Raw genomic sequence first — 17,877 nt, 5'->3', positions numbered from 1 at the left:
TTGTAAACTGCCCTGAGCCATTTTTGGAAGGGCGGTATAGAAATCGAATTAATAACAACAACAACAACAACAACAACAACAATAATAATAATAATGGATATTTTAGTGGGCACCATTTGGCCTTTATGCTTAATCCTCATATGCAATGACCAGGGTTTCGATCTCTTTGCATAATGCCTCATACCAACTAGATGCTCTTTATATCTATCTTTCAATGACCTGCCAGATTTCCCAATATAGAATGAAGTCCAACCTAAGCATTGAATTTTATATATTGTACCTTTCTTTCCACAGTTTCCTTCCCCCTCTTCACAAATTCACAATCTTGTACATCACATCTCCTATCATACAATCTAGAGTTATCTAACAATTGTTTAAGTGTTACTGGTGCTGTGCAAATCACATTCACCTTAATTCCCTGTCTTTCCAAGATTATCTGGGTTTGTCGTAAATCTATCAGTAATGAATGGTATTAGCAAACCAACCCTTAATTAATCTAGCTCTTTCCCAACTCTTTAAAAGCAGGTAATTCATACCCATTCTTCCCAATTCATTTTCAGCTTTCTCTCTAGACTCCTTTTGATGTTCAGCTGTGGAAACATCCTCTGCCCTCTTTATCACATTTTTCATAGTTTGCATTTTCACTATCTGGGGGTGTGTCAATTGATTCTTTAATAAAATGTGCTTTTTGGCTGATTTTCTATACCATTTGCTCTCTAAATGATTGTTTCTTAATTTAAAGAAATTATACATTAAAGAAACTATAAATTTAAAGAATTCATTTTTTTTGTACGCAATAAAAAAGGTCTCTGTTGAGAGTTTGGAGTTAACATGCGCATTGCATCACCAACATATCAACTTATCAAAAACTTAAAATAAAAAGTGAAATATCAAGAATGCCAGAAAGATGACTGCAACGTCATATCAACAGACCTTTGAATATGGTATACACAATGTAAGTATAGGGAATATCATAGAATAAATATGATAAGACATATCAGAAAATTGAGAATTCAATAGCTTATGCCTGTGTCAGTGAGTACATTAATGAAAACGAATCAAGCCATAAGTTTTGTAAGGTAGCTTCCTGCACATAAGTATTTTACAGTATCTTGATGCAAATCCAATAAGACATTCCACTGCAGACAGACACACAATTTTATGTACATATTACAATGCTATATACTCACGCATTACAGTGCATGTAATTTTACATATATGCACACACACTTTTTAAACACCACACCAAAAAAGGCAACATCCAGACTAAATTAGTTCATGACTAAGTCCCACTGGAATTAATGGAACTTGTTAGTGATGAATAACTGGTCTTATTTATTCCAATGGTGCTTTGCCATCTCACCTGTTCATTTTTAAACAGTTTCTAATTAAGGGTATTGAGAATAATCAGACAATATTGTTACCATTAAAAAATGGACAGGTAAAATGTCCACTATGCTCAGTTCAAAGTATATTGAAAATATTTGTGCTAGTAATAGGTAGTCTACTACTGTAGCTAAGGCCAATGATTTATCATTTATGAGAAGTTATTGTAATTAAACTTACCTTTCCACAGGCTCTGCAGTGGTGTCGCCTTTTAGTGAATGTGAATCTGGCTTCACATTTCATGCAGTTTGGTGCTTGAGTATCTGGGACCCAAATCGGAGCCACTTCACCCAAAGTTGTAAATGGCTTTCTTGAAGAAACTCCAAACTGGCCTGCTCCAACATCATTATCTGGACTATCCGAGGCTGCTGCAAGGCACGAACTACTAGGAACTCCAGATTCGTATTCATCCGTCTGCTCCCCAACAGTATCAACGATAGAGGCATTCAATGACGGTTCATCAGAAAACACATTTGATGTCAAGTTTTCACCTAATTTTGCTTTTCCAGATGTATCGTTCTTATTTTTACTGTTACCTCCACAGTTTGGAGGAACCAGATCATTTTGTAAATGGTCCAATAATGGCTTTGGAATTTGTAATTTAAGATTTGTAGGCTGTTTGGGACGGGCACCACCGAAAGGAACACTGAGGGGTTGCAGGTTAGCTGCTGGTTTGGGTGATGCTTGACTTGGTTCAGATAAATATATTTTTTTAATTTGATCACCAGTGCAGTTCAAAATGAGTCCACTCCTATCTGTGGCCTCATCTCCTCTTTGTTCATAAACATTACTGTAACACTCCGATTTGCTCTCCTCTAACTCCTTTTCCTCAGTCACAGAGTCTTCCTTGGAAGGTAAAGTCTTTGGAATATGAGCAAGAACTTGGTTCTGTATTCCATAGGAATCACAGCCATTCGGCAGAGCACTTGAGGCTGATGTATCCATGACATCAGTAGAACTAGAATCTTCAAGCTTATCTGTACATGTCCCCTTTAAGTCAAGACCTGCTTTTATCGTGTCATCATCACCATCTCCATTATTACTACATGCTTCTTCACGCGTTGCTGTATGCAACAGTGCTTCATTCTCCCCAAGTGTTTGCTTATTACTCATCTCATTTTGTTTCGTCAGTTCCCCATTAGTTATCTCCTGAGATTCAGATAAACACACTGCCATGCTGAGTGATTCAACTGTGCTGAGAATTTTTTCATATTTGTCAGCTTCATTTTCAACAGCAGCAATGTCCCGAGAGGCAGAATGTCTGCCAGAACGTTCACAGTGATTGCCACTTCCAAACACATTCAGCTGACAAGTTTCTGAGAGTTCGGGTATCCCTGACTGAAATTGTTTGGCTGTTTGCTCTACTAAAGAAACTTCTGTGAAGAAGCCACCATTGCGCGAATCAGGTGAACAGTTTCTAGTTTCTAGCTCGGTTCTCTGGGCAACGGTATTGATATCAAAACCTTCATCTGATGCACAGCTTTCTTGTATTTTAATGCTAGCACCAAGTGGCCTCTGCAAAGTAACTACATTCATCCCTGCAGCTTCAGCTTCTGATAACTGAGGATCTCTATTGATATTATCATTCTCTTTTAACTGAGAAGTATATCCACTTAATAGGCCATCTGAAGCAGAAGCTACACAATGGTTAAAAGAAACCACTTCTGTATGCAGCCTGTCTGCTTGTACTGCTTCCTTTTCTGTATCTGTATCTTTCTCAGTGGACCCATTTACAGTAACATCGAGTTGTTCAGTCTGTTGGGTTTCGTTATCCAGTGTAAAGCTAACAGTATCCATTAGGGAGGGACTGATCTCATTTTTACAATCCAACAAATTGCCACTTTGCAGTGTCTTTTTGTCACAGTTATGCATGACTGCTACAACTAGAACATTCTTCTCTTCTGGTAAATAAACTATATTGCCACATTTCTTTTCTTCTTCATCCACAGCATTACACTCAGCATTCCGATTGCCATTTCTCTTAACTAGTTGATCATCTGCTGCTGCCTGATCATCAATCCACATGTTTGAGCTCTCTTGCCTTATATTAAGATTATTTCCATTAGAATAACCACCCCCTCCTCCTATCGACGTGGTGGCTAAATGAGAAAGGGAGAAAGATTTTAATTTCTGTGGACACTCATTAGGAATTGTGCATTCATTTACATTCGCCAGAGTTGGATTAAAAGCAAGTCGATGGGAAGGAGGATCTAAGATTTGATTCCACTTTGTATCCAATAATGTAGGCGAAATAGCCTCATCTGAAAAATAAGACAATAAATTCAGCACAACCATGTAATTTGTGTTTTGCACGAGAAGTTAAACATGTATGTGTTTCAAATAAACACTGACAAGAGAAATAAAATGCTTGACAATACTAGCAAAGACAGCAGTACCTGCCTCTGATCATGATATGGCAGTGACATATAAGGTATCTATGTTTCCCCTTGCAGCTAAGAAAATGACAGTTAAATTACCAGTTCTTTGATCTGTATCTTTGTATTCGCTCTGTTGGATTTGTTCCATATATGTGTTTTTTCCTCTTTATTATGGCCTTTTGCTCAAACAAAAAAGTTTGATGATGAATAGTTACCTGAACATTATTAGCAGCTAAAAGGGCAATTATAATTATATTACACTACAAATATTAATTCATTTCATAGTCATGGTATCTTCAAGAAAGAATCCCAAGCACTGGGCTTCATCCAGAAATGATCCAGGTAGAAAACTGAACAAGCAGTTTAGTAGTTCATAAACAGACATAAATTTAGTAAATTAGACAACAACAATTCTCCTTTATAGACCTCCTTTATTGTATAAAAGGGCCATTAAACCAACAGGATTCTGTTAAAAGCAAACGTTTCAACATAAAGGTGTCATTTTCAATGCTAGATATTCAAGCACTGAAAATGACATATTTATGTCAAAGTATTTGCTTTTAACAGAATCCTGTTGGATTAACCACCCTTTATATGCAATAAAGGTCTATAAAGGAGAACTGTTTCGAGCTGTCATCATGCATATTTCATCACCATTATACCAGTTGATCTGAACAACAATATTTATATTTTATTGGAGGGCGGGCAGAGACTTTTTTTAAAAAAATCCAAATATATGTCTGTTGATTCACCCTGGAGCATAAACCACCCTAGCTTTGGTGGAGTGATGCTCCACTATTGAAAGCTGGAGTGACACTCCATTATTAAACACTCACAGAAGGAGAGATGTACTGACAGAAGGACCTTTTGTGTGAAATGCAATGCTCTTTCCATTGACAGAAGGACCTTCTAGTGGTTTTTGCAGGAACGTTGTTTAGCACCATTAAGAAGGGAAGAGTCAATCATGAAAACTATACAGAATTATTGGTCTGTGAGTTACACCCAAAGATCCACAATACTTTCAGTACTCAAAAGAAAACTACTGTGTGAACAAGCCCAAGAAAGCAATTTTCCTCTTTGAGTGCAATTTTAGTCTCATTAAACTCCAAAGGCTGCATTTGTCTATACAACAGCCATTCCAAACATTACGATTTTCATGCATAAGAATAAAAACAGGTTGCTTACTTGTAAATGGTGTTCCAGGATCTTTCACAACATGGGTAATGCACCTGTGCAGCAACCTCAGCGGAAGGATTTCACAGCTCTCCAAAGCACTCTGTAACTCTCCCCTTTGCACGCAAGGCACACTCTGTATATCTTTTAGGTGATCCAGGATCATTCCCAACATGGGTGCGTAGTGAGCTCACTGATGAAATGGTGGAGGGTGCAAGAATGCTACTTAAAAGCACCTTCTTTAGAACTGCCCGCCAAAGTTAGCTTCAGCCACTGAATGGATATCTATAGCGTAATGCTTTATGAACTGTAGGTTCGAGGACCAGGCGGCTGCTTTGCAAACTTCACTAATACTAATTTCAAACATATGTGCTATGGAGGCTGCCATGGCCCTAGTAGAATGGGCTTTGATGGGAGGTGGAGGTTTGACTCCCAGTTACTTATAGCAAAGGAAGATCAGTTCCACCAGCCAATTTGAGAGTCTTTGCCTGGAGATAGGTCTTCCCTTGTTCCTGCCTTTAAAAGCAACTAAGTCTACAAGATTTCTAGAAGAGCTTGATTCTGGTCCATGTAGAACAAAAGAGACCTTCTGACATCCATGGACTGCAGAGAAAGTTCCAAAAGAATGGATAGGTTCATAAAGAAAGGAAACGATATCTTGGTTGATATGAAAATCAGACACAACTTTTGGAGTAAAGGAAAGGTCTGTTCTCAAGAGCACTTTATCTAGGAAAAATCTCATGTAAGGCAAGTCTGTTCGCAGGCCCATGAGTTGACTGACCCTTCTAGCCAAAGTGATGGCTACTAAAAAGGTGGTTTTTAGGTAAGCAAAACCACCTAATGGCACAGTGTGGAAATGACTTGACCACACGCCAGAGGTTGCTGGTTCAAATCCCCACTGGTATGTTTCCCAGACTATGGGAAACACCTATATCGGGCAGCAGCTATATAGGAAGATGCTGAATGGCATCATCTCATACTGTGTGGGAGATGGCAATGGTAAACCCCTACTGTATTCTACTAAAGACAACCACAGGGCTCTGTGGTCAACACCAACTTGACGGCACACTTTACCTTAGTTTCAGAGAAGTAGATGCTAGTGGTTCAAATGATGACTCTGTTAATGTAAAGACAACCAGGGAGAGACTCCGTGGTTCTATGGGTTTCCACAAGGGAGTAAAAGGTTGTTTGAATATACTATTCAAATGTGGTGGGAAATGTGGTGGAAAATGTGAGCCCCTGCCCATTTTCCACCATAGACTGTGGTGGAAAATGTGAGCCCCTGCCTGAAACAGAAAATCCTGGTGTTGAGGGAGATGAAAATGGTTGACCTGGGACAGATGGAGGAGAAGCCACACCCCAACCCTTTCGCCATGTTAGCTGCAATATCAGGTGAGCAGGGGGGGCAGAGTTGCAGGCCCGGCCCAAAACATGGGCATGCAGGCCGCCATTTTGGTCCCCTGGCATGTGATGCTGACAGACCAATCACGAGCGGGGAGCAGCTACATAAATAGCCGGCTCCTTCATTCTATCTCTCAGTTGCTCTGTGGGCAGACACGCAAGCGGCTGCTGCCAAGAAGATGAGCACCTGGAGTAATCGAGGCAGGCTCGGATGCCAGCGCCTATAATCTTCTAGGGCCTATAATCGGCTGAGGGTGAACAAGCAAGCAGATTGCCGCTGCCTGTCAGAAGAAGACGAAACTACAGCCTTAACCCCAGCACTTTAGGTGGACAGACTGAGAACTGAGTCATCAATTTCAGCAGTGGATGGTCCTCTCAGGGTTTTTGCCCATACAGTTTGAGTGTTCCTTTTATTTCTTTTCCTTCGTTATGATAATTTACTGATATAAAAGTTAATGATTACCTTAAGTTGAACAGTACGGAATGAAGTAATTCCCTGGATTAGGATGCGGTTAGGGTTAGGGTTAACCTTCTTTAAATGGGCGATCTAAAGCTTTACGGAAAGTCACAATCCAAAATTGAGTCATTACTCAATACGGTTAGAATTTAAAGCCATGATATCGCAGTGGAGTTTGGACTGGAAAAATGACAACTAGTGAAGGAATTGAGATGCCAAACAAAAACATAAAGAGTCTGTCATCTTAGGAAAGTGATAAGTATTTGGGCATTCTCCAAAGTGACAAGATCAAGCACGCTGAAGTGAAGACCAAAGTTAGTAAGGAATATATCAGGCAAGTAAGAAAGCAGGGGCGTAACAAGGCTGGAGTGGGCCCAGAGACAAAATTTTAAAACGGGTTCCTCTACACACACACACACACACACACACACACACACACACACACTTCACATGGGACTTGCCTCTGGGTGCCCCTTAAGGCATGGGGGCCCCCAGGCAGCCGCCTCCCCTTGCCTAATAGTAGTTACGCCCCTGTAAGAAAGACACTGAAGTCCAAACTTAATGGTGGTAACACTATCAAAGCAGTCAACACATGGGCAATTCCTATAATCCGATATTCCACAGGTATTGTTGATTGGACAGAAGCAGAATTGGATGTCCAGGAAAATGACCATCAAATGCCCTGCACCCAAGAAGTGATATTGATAGGCTGTACCTGCCAAGAAATGAAAGTGGACGTGGAATGTTGCAAGTCAGAGAGTCTGTTGAAGAAGAAAAACTAGCATTGGTGGAATACATCAATGAAAGCCAAGAAGAAATGCTACAGGAAGTGTCGGTTAGGCAAGGAAATGGAGGAGACAGTTGAGCACCTTGTATGTTGTAAGAAAATCACACAGATTGATTATAAGGAAAGAAACAATAAAGTTGCTGTGATGATCCATTGGAACTTTTGAAAGAATTACAAATAGCCAGCAAGCAAGAATTGGTGAAATCATCCGATTGAGAAGGTCACAGAAAATGAGGAGGCAAAAATCCTTTGGCATTTTAGAATAAAAACTGATAGGCATTTAGCGCATAATACGCCGGATCTGACAGTCAACGAGAAGTATCGGGTTTGAGCATTGATATTGCAATCTCAGGGGATAGACGAGTTGGTGAAGAACAACTGGAGAAAATAACTAAATACAAGGACCTTCAGATTGAACTGAGTGGCTCTGGAAAAAGAAAACAGTAGTGGTGCCAATAGTTGTTGGTGCCCTTGGTGCAGTACCAAAAAAACTTGAACAACATCTTGACACCTTGGGCATCAATAAAATTACAACACATCAGCTACAGAAGGCCACACTACTCAGGACAGCACGAATTCTACAACGCTATCTTTAATTTTTCTTTAGTTATCCTAGACCCTTGGAAAGGGCCCAATAATTAAAGTACCAAATCCAGTCAATAAAATCTGGCAGACTGTGTGTAAAGAGCATAACAACAACAACACAACAACCAAAACAACAACACAACAACCCCTGCTACCTTGGCAAAGAGGCACCTTTTAACGTGGTGATTCTCTTTATTGAGCGGGGGAGAGTAACTGGCCCTATCCACCCACAGCACAGTACTTCCAGTGACTGTTGCTGGTGTCTATCTTATGTTTCTTTTTTATATCGTGAGCCCTTGGGGTACAGAGATCCATCTTATTTATTTATTATTTCTCTGTGTACACCGCCCTGAGCCATTTTTGGAAAGGCGGTATAGAAATTGAATAAATTAACAACCACCACCACCATCTGCCACACAATACACCAGATATAACTGTAGTTGAAAAGCAAGAAAAACAAGTCAAAATAATCGGCATGGTAATACCAGGTGATAGCAGAATAGAAGAAAAAGAAAGATCCACAAATTGAAATTGAAAGGCTGTGGCAGAAGAAGACTAAAATAATCCCAGTAGTAATTTGCACCCTAGGTGAAATTCCAGAACACCTTGAAGAGCACCTCAACACCATAGGGGCCACAGAAATCACCATCAGCCAATTACAAAAAGCAACTTTACTGGGAACAGCCTATATTCTGCGACGATATCTATAACAACAACAGCAACAATACTGATAATAAAATTCAGCCATCCCAGGTCCTTGGGAAGGACTCGATGTCTGGATAAAACAAACCATTCAATAACACCTGTCTGACTGTGTAAACAACAATAATAATAATATTAAAAGGGGATATAGGCATATTTGTGTAAGTATAAATATATACTGAATAAATAATCATGGCCCCGAAGAAAGGACAGGGAAAGGGAAAGGCAAAGGAAAAAGGAAAAACACCCGCCCCAAAACAGCCAGTTCAGCCAGCTATGGAACCCCTTGCATCCTCTTCTTCTTCAGAAGTTGAGAGTCAGATTATTATGGCCCATATTCTATCTTGCTTAGATGCATTGGAAGCCCAGAAAAAAGATACGGGTGGGGAAACTTCAGGTGTTAGATCCAAACAGGGTTCAAAATCCAGTTGCCAGGCTAATAAGCAGCTGCAACTCTTGCAGTCTATCGAAGCCAGGCTTGATGCACTTGAGAAGGGGCTAGGCGAAGTGGTTGTGGTTGTTGAAAGCACTCTTACAGAGAGATCTTCCCGAAATAACACCTTGGATGCAGATGTGGGCCATGCAGGTGAATTTGAGTCTTATCCTTCTTGGGAGGAGCAGTTACCTCAGGTATGCCTTTTTGTTTACTGGAATGGGCTTACCCCCAGCCACCTGGATGGGTCTTACGCTGACCTCCTTAATTAAGAAAAGCCTCTGAAGCTCCAAGGCAAGCTTCCAGCGAACCTCAGTCTTCATGAGAGTAGAAGTGGCTGGCTGAAAAATCATGTAAGAGGAGTTCTGACAGGAGAGGATAGAATTCTATCCTTATGGCGATGTGTCCTTACCATTAGGAGATCACCTCTTAATGTCCACAAAAGAAGATTTGGAAAAATGAGTATGTTGACATTTTTCCCTTATTCTATCGCGAAACAGAACCTCAGGACAAAGAGTGGATGACCCAAAAGACAGGGCGGAAAGGTCAAGTCTGTGGACCATAACTGGTCAAACTGGTTGGTAGGATATATGGTTTACATGGGTGTAGAATTATAAAAACAGTTGGCATGGGCACCATCAATGATAAAATATTTAGATATAATCTATCCCGCATTTACTGAATTTAATAGGCTGGCGTGGGCAAGATATGGTGAAGCATTTCGCTGCCACTCAGCTCTGGATCCCTCCTCACCATGAGATATTCCTCAACCAACTTTGTGGCTTCAGATTATGACCTCCAAACCATCCCATTTGGGGGGAACACTCGACAGTGGACATTTGGTGGTAAGGTCTGCCCCTCAAAATCTATCAGGTCTATCAGGATCGAGCCAGCAGTTATGTTGGGAATTTTGGTGTTACGGGATCATGTACCTGTCAACAGCATCCTTTTTGCCACAACTGCTTGGTCTGCAGAGGTTTCCATTCCTTTTCTAATTGTCCCCAATCCAAGCGGTGGTGGGGTTGAAAAGACTTGCCTGGACCTAGGCGACCTATCCACCCACCCACCCGCCTGCCAAAAGGACCTAGTCCCATAAAATTAGAACCCCTCTGGTCTTTACTCCAACACTATCTTAATTCACATGATAGAGTTTATTTATGGGAAGGATTTAAGTTTGGTTTTAGGATACCTTTCCAGGGTCCTCGTGTGGCATTTAAATCACGAAACTTAAAATCAATAGTGGGGATGGAGTACATAGTGCGTGGAAAGATTAATAAGGAGGTTAAGGAGGGATGGGTTTTAGGCCCCTTCAAGGAGTCCCCGTTACCTAATTTAAGGGTTTCCCCACTGGAGATGGTTCCTAAAAAAGCATCAGGGGGATTTCGTTTAATACACCATTTATCATTTCCCACTGGCAGCTCGGTAAATGATGCAATACCACCACACTTGTGTTCAGTTCAGTATGCCTCATTTGAAACTGCCATTAATTTGGTGCATGCCCAAGGGAAAGGTGCCCTTATGGCCAAATGCTACATTAAATCTGCCTTCCATTTGTTGCCAATTCATCTCAGTGATTTTGACCTGTTGGGATTTATGTTCGATGGTGCTTATTACGTGGATCACACCTTTCCAATGGGTTGCTCAATCTCGTGCCCAGCTTTTGAGAGCTTCAGTTCCTTTCTGGACTGGGCTTTGAGAGATCAATCAGGCATATAGTCAGTAGTTCACTGCCTTGATGACTTCCTTTTTTCAGGTCCAGGAACAACCATAACATGTAGATATCTCTTGAATACATTCTATGAATTGTCTTGGGAGCTGAGGGTACCTTTTGAAAAAATAGAAGGCCCGGCTGCCTGCCTAACTTTTCTAGTCATAGAAGTTGATCCTGCAGCACAGTATTGCCATTTACCCGTGGATAAGGTAATAACCTTAGAACAGCTCTTGAGACAATTACTGACATCTAAAAAGACTACGCTTAAGGAATTGCAGAGTGTAATAGGCCATTTACATTTTGTGTGTTGTGTTATAGCTCCAGGTAGGGCTTTTACTAGGCATCTATGTGACGCCAGAAAGGGAGAGCACCACATCATATTAGAATAAATCGGGATATAAGGGAAGACGCCGTGGTCTGGTTAGAGTTCTATTTCGGGATTGAACAGCATTTCTCTTTGGCGGTCTAAATTTTTGTTGGAGGCTGAACTCAAGGTACACCCTAACGCTGCCGGCAGCCAGGGTTTTGGCATCTATTTTTGAAACCATTGGTGCTCTGCAAGACAGCCCTGGGTTTGGGTTGAGAAGGGTGTTATGGGAGATTCCAGAGTCCCTGAGCATGGAAACCTGCACAATGCACTCCCCAACCCCAAGAAACACATCCATTATTACTATTATCATGGGGAAGGGAAGTTGAAAAGGAACCCCTTCTAGGAGGTTCTCCAATGGGGTCCCACCAGTTGAGTGATTTCAGCACCAGTTGTGGGAGGACTAGCCACATGGATTAGTTGTCTATATTTTGTTTGAACACCGACATAAACAATGTTTGGAGATTTCACATGTGAAGATGGGCATACCTTACTGTGGAGGTGCAGGATGCCATCAAACCTAAGTAAGTTTCAACTGTTCCCGGCCATTATTTTGGGTTGGCTGCAAATGTGGATATCAAGTGTACAATACTTATTTATTTTATCTAATTAATTAAGTAAAATTAGAAACAAGTGTCTTTATTCTGGAAGGAAAGCTCAGCTGAGTGTCTAACAGAGCTCCTATGTAGAGTATCCTTCATTGTGGTTGAAGATTTGACTTTTTCCAGTTAATCTGGAGGCCCGGGTTTTGAAGTAACTCCAGAACGTAATGTATGTGGGTAGACAAGGGAGCTTGTGTTTGTGGAAATCACTATCCAATCATCTAAGAAAGAGAAGACAAAGATTCCCTGAGTCCTTAGATGGGCTATGATTGTATTCATGCACTTGGTGAAAACTCAAGGCACAGTCAAGAGACCAAGCCGTAGCACTGTATAAGACTCATTTCCTAGGGTGAAGCAAAAAAAGTAAGCATACTTGAGGTTAAAAGGTTGCTAGCCATTCCTCCTCCACCAAGAGAGGGAGAATGCCTTGTAAAGTAACAATCTGGAACTTCCTTGGATGAATGAATTTGTTTCGATGACATAGGGCGAAGGTCCCATCCCTTTTCAGGACTTGAAAGTATCTGGAATAGAAACCCTTCCTTGGACCATTCAAAAGGCACAGGTTCAATCATACCTTTCTCCAAGAGATCTTTATTTCTGTTTCTAGTGTAGGAGTTGGGTGGGTGTATTTGACCCCTTGAAATATAGGGGTGGTGGTAATTTTGATTGCACATCCAGTGGAGATGATGCTTAACACCCAGGTGTCTGATGTAATGCAGCATCAAGATGTGGAGAAAGGGGCAAGAGTCCAATAGTTGAAGGGTGCCTAGAAAGGAATCATAAGAGGAACAGAGTGGTCTGTTTGGGTTGTTCCACATTCTTTGATTTTTGGTGTTGTCGTTGCTATGGACCACTTTTGTCTGTACTGGGACTTTTTTCCTGTAGTCTCTGAGGTCAGACTTGTTAAATTGAAACTTTTGTCTTGTATATGTTTTAAATCTTTGTATAAAGGATTGCGAGCCGGATGAAGTTGTGAATGTTTTTGCCGTATATTTTTATTTTTCCATTGTGTCATCAGTTTTGGAAATAAACAGTCCATCTCTCTCAAAGGGCAGGCCCTCTCTTTTCTCTCTCAATTCATTTAGAGAGATGTGGAGCAAAGCAAAGCATGGCATCTTAAGAAAAGAGATCCCGCAAGCAATCAGGATTCAGTTTCAGTCAAGTGTTTGGTCATGCCTGGGCAAACCAACAAATTTAGATAGAACCTCATTGCATTTAGTACACAAAAGCTCTGGGGCATCTTTCAAGTTCCTCTTTAAAGTGATCCCAGATGGAATAGTGATATTTGGCCATACAAGTGATATAATTGGCTATTTTATTAGAGTGGCAAGAAGCTGAGTAGAACTTGTGCCCCATGAAATCTAAGTTCCTTTCATCCTTTTCTACTGGAGCAGAATGTTTCATTACTGACTTATTCCCCATGGTGCAAACTAAGGAGTTTGGGGGTGGATATTTGAAAATAAAGGGGAAATTATCTTCCTGTACTGTACAGTACTCTAAACATTTCCAAATGTTTAGAAGTGGAAGAAGAGGCTATAGGGGCTCCCCAAGCTGAGGAGCCCTGAGGTTTATCCTGTCCAGCTGGGGCAGAAGTGATCTGAAATACGGCAACATATTGTATATACATCCCTGTTAGGAAATGGGGACTGCTTTGCAGGAGGCTATGGGGGAAGGGTTAGATATAGAGGTCTTTTAAAAGAGGCATCATGTCACTTCCCTAGATTCCAATCTTGGGGAACAGAGCTGGATCTCAATTTTCATAGTTTCCATAAGTGAAACTCATCATAGTTGTAGGAGTATGCCAAGGGAGGGTATACAGTAGGGATTTCTATACCTCCCCATAGTACAGATATAGCCATGGTCTAAGGGTGCAGAGAAGTGCCAGTGATCCATGCATTTTTTCAATGAGAAGCAAGCTTGGTCTGAAAAGTGATATTGCTCCCTATGAGGTATGTAGTGAGAGGAGAGGGTGTTGGAGTAACTCTTGCTGGAGATGCAGAGTGTGTCTTGGGAATGGGTACAAAGCCAAAAGCAATGTCTTCTTCAGTATCCAAGCGATTAGAGAGAAACCTTTGAATGTTGACCCAGATGGGGTTTCATGTGGAGAGCCCAAAACGGATTTGTTGTCCTGTAGAAACGTTAGCTATTTCAACATCAATGGTGTCGTAAGGAAATCAGTCCCGAGATTGTACCATAGCTGGGCTCTCTACATAGGGGATGTAGAGGCAAAGACTGTAGCATCATCGATATTGGGATGTTTGAAATCTTCAAAGGCACCAGAAACAGGCAACCCAAAGTTGAGGGTTGAATCAATACCACAGTTACCTTCAGTGAAGACATCAAAGTTTTGTGTTTTTTTTTAAACGGCACCAAGAGGCAGTGCTTGTATTGACACTGAGATTGATGTCTGTGTCAGCAACTGTACCAAAGTCGACGTCCAAGTCAAGGGAGGTTCTTCAAAGTCTGACAAGGGAGAAGATGAAGACCCCGATGTCGGTGTGACGTGCTGGACCACGGAAGTAGAGAGAGTGTGGTGTCAAGCTTGAGGAGCTATAGCCGCTGGAGCTGGGCTTAACATCTGTGGTCGGGACAACAGCAAAGTAGTTGATGAATGGATATTGCTCCCAATAGTTGTTGATCTCGATTAACATGCAGACTCCGGCACTGAGGAGGAGGATGTCAGTGTTAAAGAGGAAGTCTTACGATCTTTGGAAACCGAACAGGACACTGAGTCATCCTCTCGGTGTTTCTGCTATTTCTGGTGTTTATGACGATCATCCATAGAAGGATCATGAGGCTTCTTAAAGACCTCCTTAGAATGCTCCAATTCAGCATGATTGGAATGGGAGGCTCTCCAGCAACAGCTTAGACCCTGATGTCAGCTGGGCATGTCAATAGTCGGACAATACTGATGGGGTCGCCAGTAAAGGGGAACGCAGCATAAGAGTAGGGGGGTGCAAAGCATTTTTGTACAAGGCAGCCATAAGTTGCAACTCCCTACTTTTTAGGAGTCTGCTTACAGAACAAAAAACAGACCTTACAGATCTGAATGTTGTGGTGCTCTCCTAAACACAGTAGACAGTGTTTGTGTCTATCAGATGATGGGAGAGTACCACCACACAAAGTACACTTCTTAAAGGTTTTCCAAGAGTCCATTAGGCAAAACAAAAAACAACACCCACTAAACAATAAAGAATCCTTAAAACAGTCTGAGTCAAAAGCCAAATTGATTGAAACAAATTTTTCTCCTCATAGGAACCAAGTTCAAACAAGGAGTGAGTTTTCAGCAAGGCACAAGCACCAGCAGTCAAGAAGGAAATGGTGCTCTGCTGCCAGAAATACCGAGTGCACCTTGTACACAAAGGGTAGAGCTACAGAGCGCTTTGGGGAGCTGTGAAATCCTTCCGTGGAGGGTACTGCACAGGTGCATTACCCATGTTAGGAATGGTCCTGGATAACCTCTAAGATCCTAAGTAACTCAAATGGTAATAAAAAAATAAAGGAGTCCTGTCATCCATTTGCAAGATTATAAATCCTATCATTAAAATAGGATTTGCTACAGAACAAATCCACACATAATACGAGAAGCAACTCTGACAACAACATACAAGACAAAGTAACAGGGACCACATCAGTTGCAGGCATGAACAATCAAGTTATAATTATTCGATAAATTAACTTTACAACATTTTAAAAGTACTATAAGAACAAAGGACACAATATTTATATTTATAGCATGTCTAATTGCATTTATATTTATGAGAGTGAGAAAATGCTTATATATCCACTGAGCAACCAAGATGTAGTTTTCTTTCCCTGATTCCCATCTGCACATAAGCAGTATAGTTAATGTGACTACACATGTTCCTATCTCCCTCAAAAAAACTGTTTGAAAGATACAAGATCAAAGCACAATTAAAGAAGTTGCTTCTATATTACTTAAGCTTTAAAAAATTATTTTTCGTTATTAGTGGCCTGTATCCAAGCAAAGACAGAAAGGAATTCCTCAGTGTACACACACAAGCAGGTGGAGCAATTTTCAACAAGCTTTTCCTCTACAGCCACTAGTGTCTCCCAAAAGCTTCCCATGCACAACTCAGTATGTATGTTGGCCAGCATTGTTCTTTATTCTGGAATTTATGCCAGTCATGTCTTTAAGCACTCACCTGGTCACCACTCACAATCAAGCAGTGGTGTTGAAGGGGATTCCTTTTTTTAAAAATTTGCCACGCCTCTGAGGACAGCAATGGCTTCAGCAGTCCTTGAGGAGCTGATACCATTCCTGGCAGTAAACTTGTCCAGTTCACAATTTTTAACTCTCTAGGATATGCCAGGAAATTACCCTGCAACACATTTCTTGGCAGAGAGGAAAACACGGTAACCAGCATTAGTCAGCTGCTGACAACGTTCTCAGCACTTCAAGAGCTCTGAAGCCATCACTACCTACCTCCAATACCATTGAAGCAAGCAAGTAAATGTTTTTGTGGGTGGTAGCATTTTGGAGGCTCAATTCCAAGGTGACTGGCACAAGTAGGATGGTTTATAATCAAGGCAAGTGCAGACATAAATGGCCAAGTCCAGATGTAAAGTTAAACCATGAATAAAACATGTGGAGTGGAAATTTCCCCATACTTTATAGTTCCTGTGGGAAATTTTCCATTTCTAAAATTTCTACTTAAGTTACTTGAAAAAACCTGAGATACAGTGAAGGAAAATTAATATGTTGGAGGTGTGTGGGTTTTTTTGTTTTGCTATATAAATAGGTCAAAGAACATACCAAAACTAATCACAATCTATTTAGAGCATCAAGAAAATAATATTTGAAATTCAAAAAAATACAAATTATATGCATTATGGAGAGGAAGTTTGCATGGGAAAATTTTCCAATCCAAAATTTTCCAGAAAATCCACATGTCTGATAGTACTAGCCCTGGGTTGGAGCAGTCCCCTTTCCCCTTTTATGCACAAGAGGAGAAAAATTGCTGTTTCTGTTCAGGCCTTAAAACCAATAGTAATATGGCATCTGAACATGGCAAATCATGGTTTAATCCATTGTGTCTGAACCCAGACATAGTTAGCTGGCTGTTAAGAGTTAAGTGGTCAATTAATCCAAGGTTCTAGAAGTAGTTGTGGAGTACTTCTGGGTTTATGTTAAGCAGGGTTAACCAAAAGATGCAATGCTATATGAGGATAAAAATAGGAAGAGAAGTGAGGCGAGCACACAGCTCAATCCCTTAGTTCTTATTTAACAGCCAGTTAAGCTTATATCTGTGCCTGTGCATTATATTTGTATACAATGTACATTATATTTTGATATAATTGTTTCAATATTTGGACATCCAATACAGGAAGATTATCCATGTGTTCACTGAAATTTTTAAAACAATTATTTTAACTCTAATTAGTAAAAGTGTGTACATTTTCTCAGGCTAGATTCAGACATAATGCAAAACCATAGTTTGTGCTAACCAACTGGTTTGAGCTTCCAGTCATACAACAGGTAAATCATTATTTAGGGCAGGTTCTCTACTTTTCTTCTGCATCTGCTCAGGACTCTACTTCTTAAGGTCATAAGTTCACTCCTGTTGCAGTAATCTCCCAATGGCTCAGCTCATCAATGGTTTGTGAATTCAAATATAACATGAAACCACAGACAGTGCTAATTGCGATTTGCAAGCCCACTTCAAACCTTAGTTTCAGATCCTGGTTTGTTGGTTCAAAATAAACCAAAGTTTATGGGCAGGCTTAGGTTCCAACATAGAATGAAATGGTTTTAGGTTGGTTCCAGCACGATTTAACTACACAAATCATGACCTTAACAGCCTGGTTCAGACATTACACAAACTACAGTGATACCTTGCTTCGACATGACATACCTGAGCCTCAGGAGCACAA

At 40.8% G+C, this 17,877-nt stretch overlaps 1 protein-coding gene across 5 annotated transcripts in view; it reads right to left on the bottom strand.

Annotated features, from left to right (window-relative positions):
• ZFYVE9 (zinc finger FYVE-type containing 9) overlaps positions 1-17,877 on the bottom strand; it is a 118,181-nt gene that overhangs the window by 64,265 nt on the left and 36,039 nt on the right. For 3 of the 5 annotated variants that reach the window (XM_053313642.1, XM_053313643.1, XM_053313644.1), the window contains one exon: positions 1,567-3,647. In XM_053313642.1, coding sequence (XP_053169617.1) covers positions 1,567-3,647 — 2,081 coding nt within the window. Of the gene's footprint in view, positions 1-1,566; positions 3,648-3,863; positions 3,928-17,877 lie in introns of those variants that run through there. The other 2 variants (XM_053313647.1, XM_053313646.1) reach the window with 2 other exon arrangements.

Source organism: Hemicordylus capensis, chromosome 4, assembly GCF_027244095.1.
Source record: "Hemicordylus capensis ecotype Gifberg chromosome 4, rHemCap1.1.pri, whole genome shotgun sequence".
Taxonomy (NCBI): domain Eukaryota; kingdom Metazoa; phylum Chordata; class Lepidosauria; order Squamata; family Cordylidae; genus Hemicordylus; species Hemicordylus capensis.
Note: the sequence above shows the minus strand (reverse complement) of the source record. Positions and strands in the feature narration are given on the sequence as shown.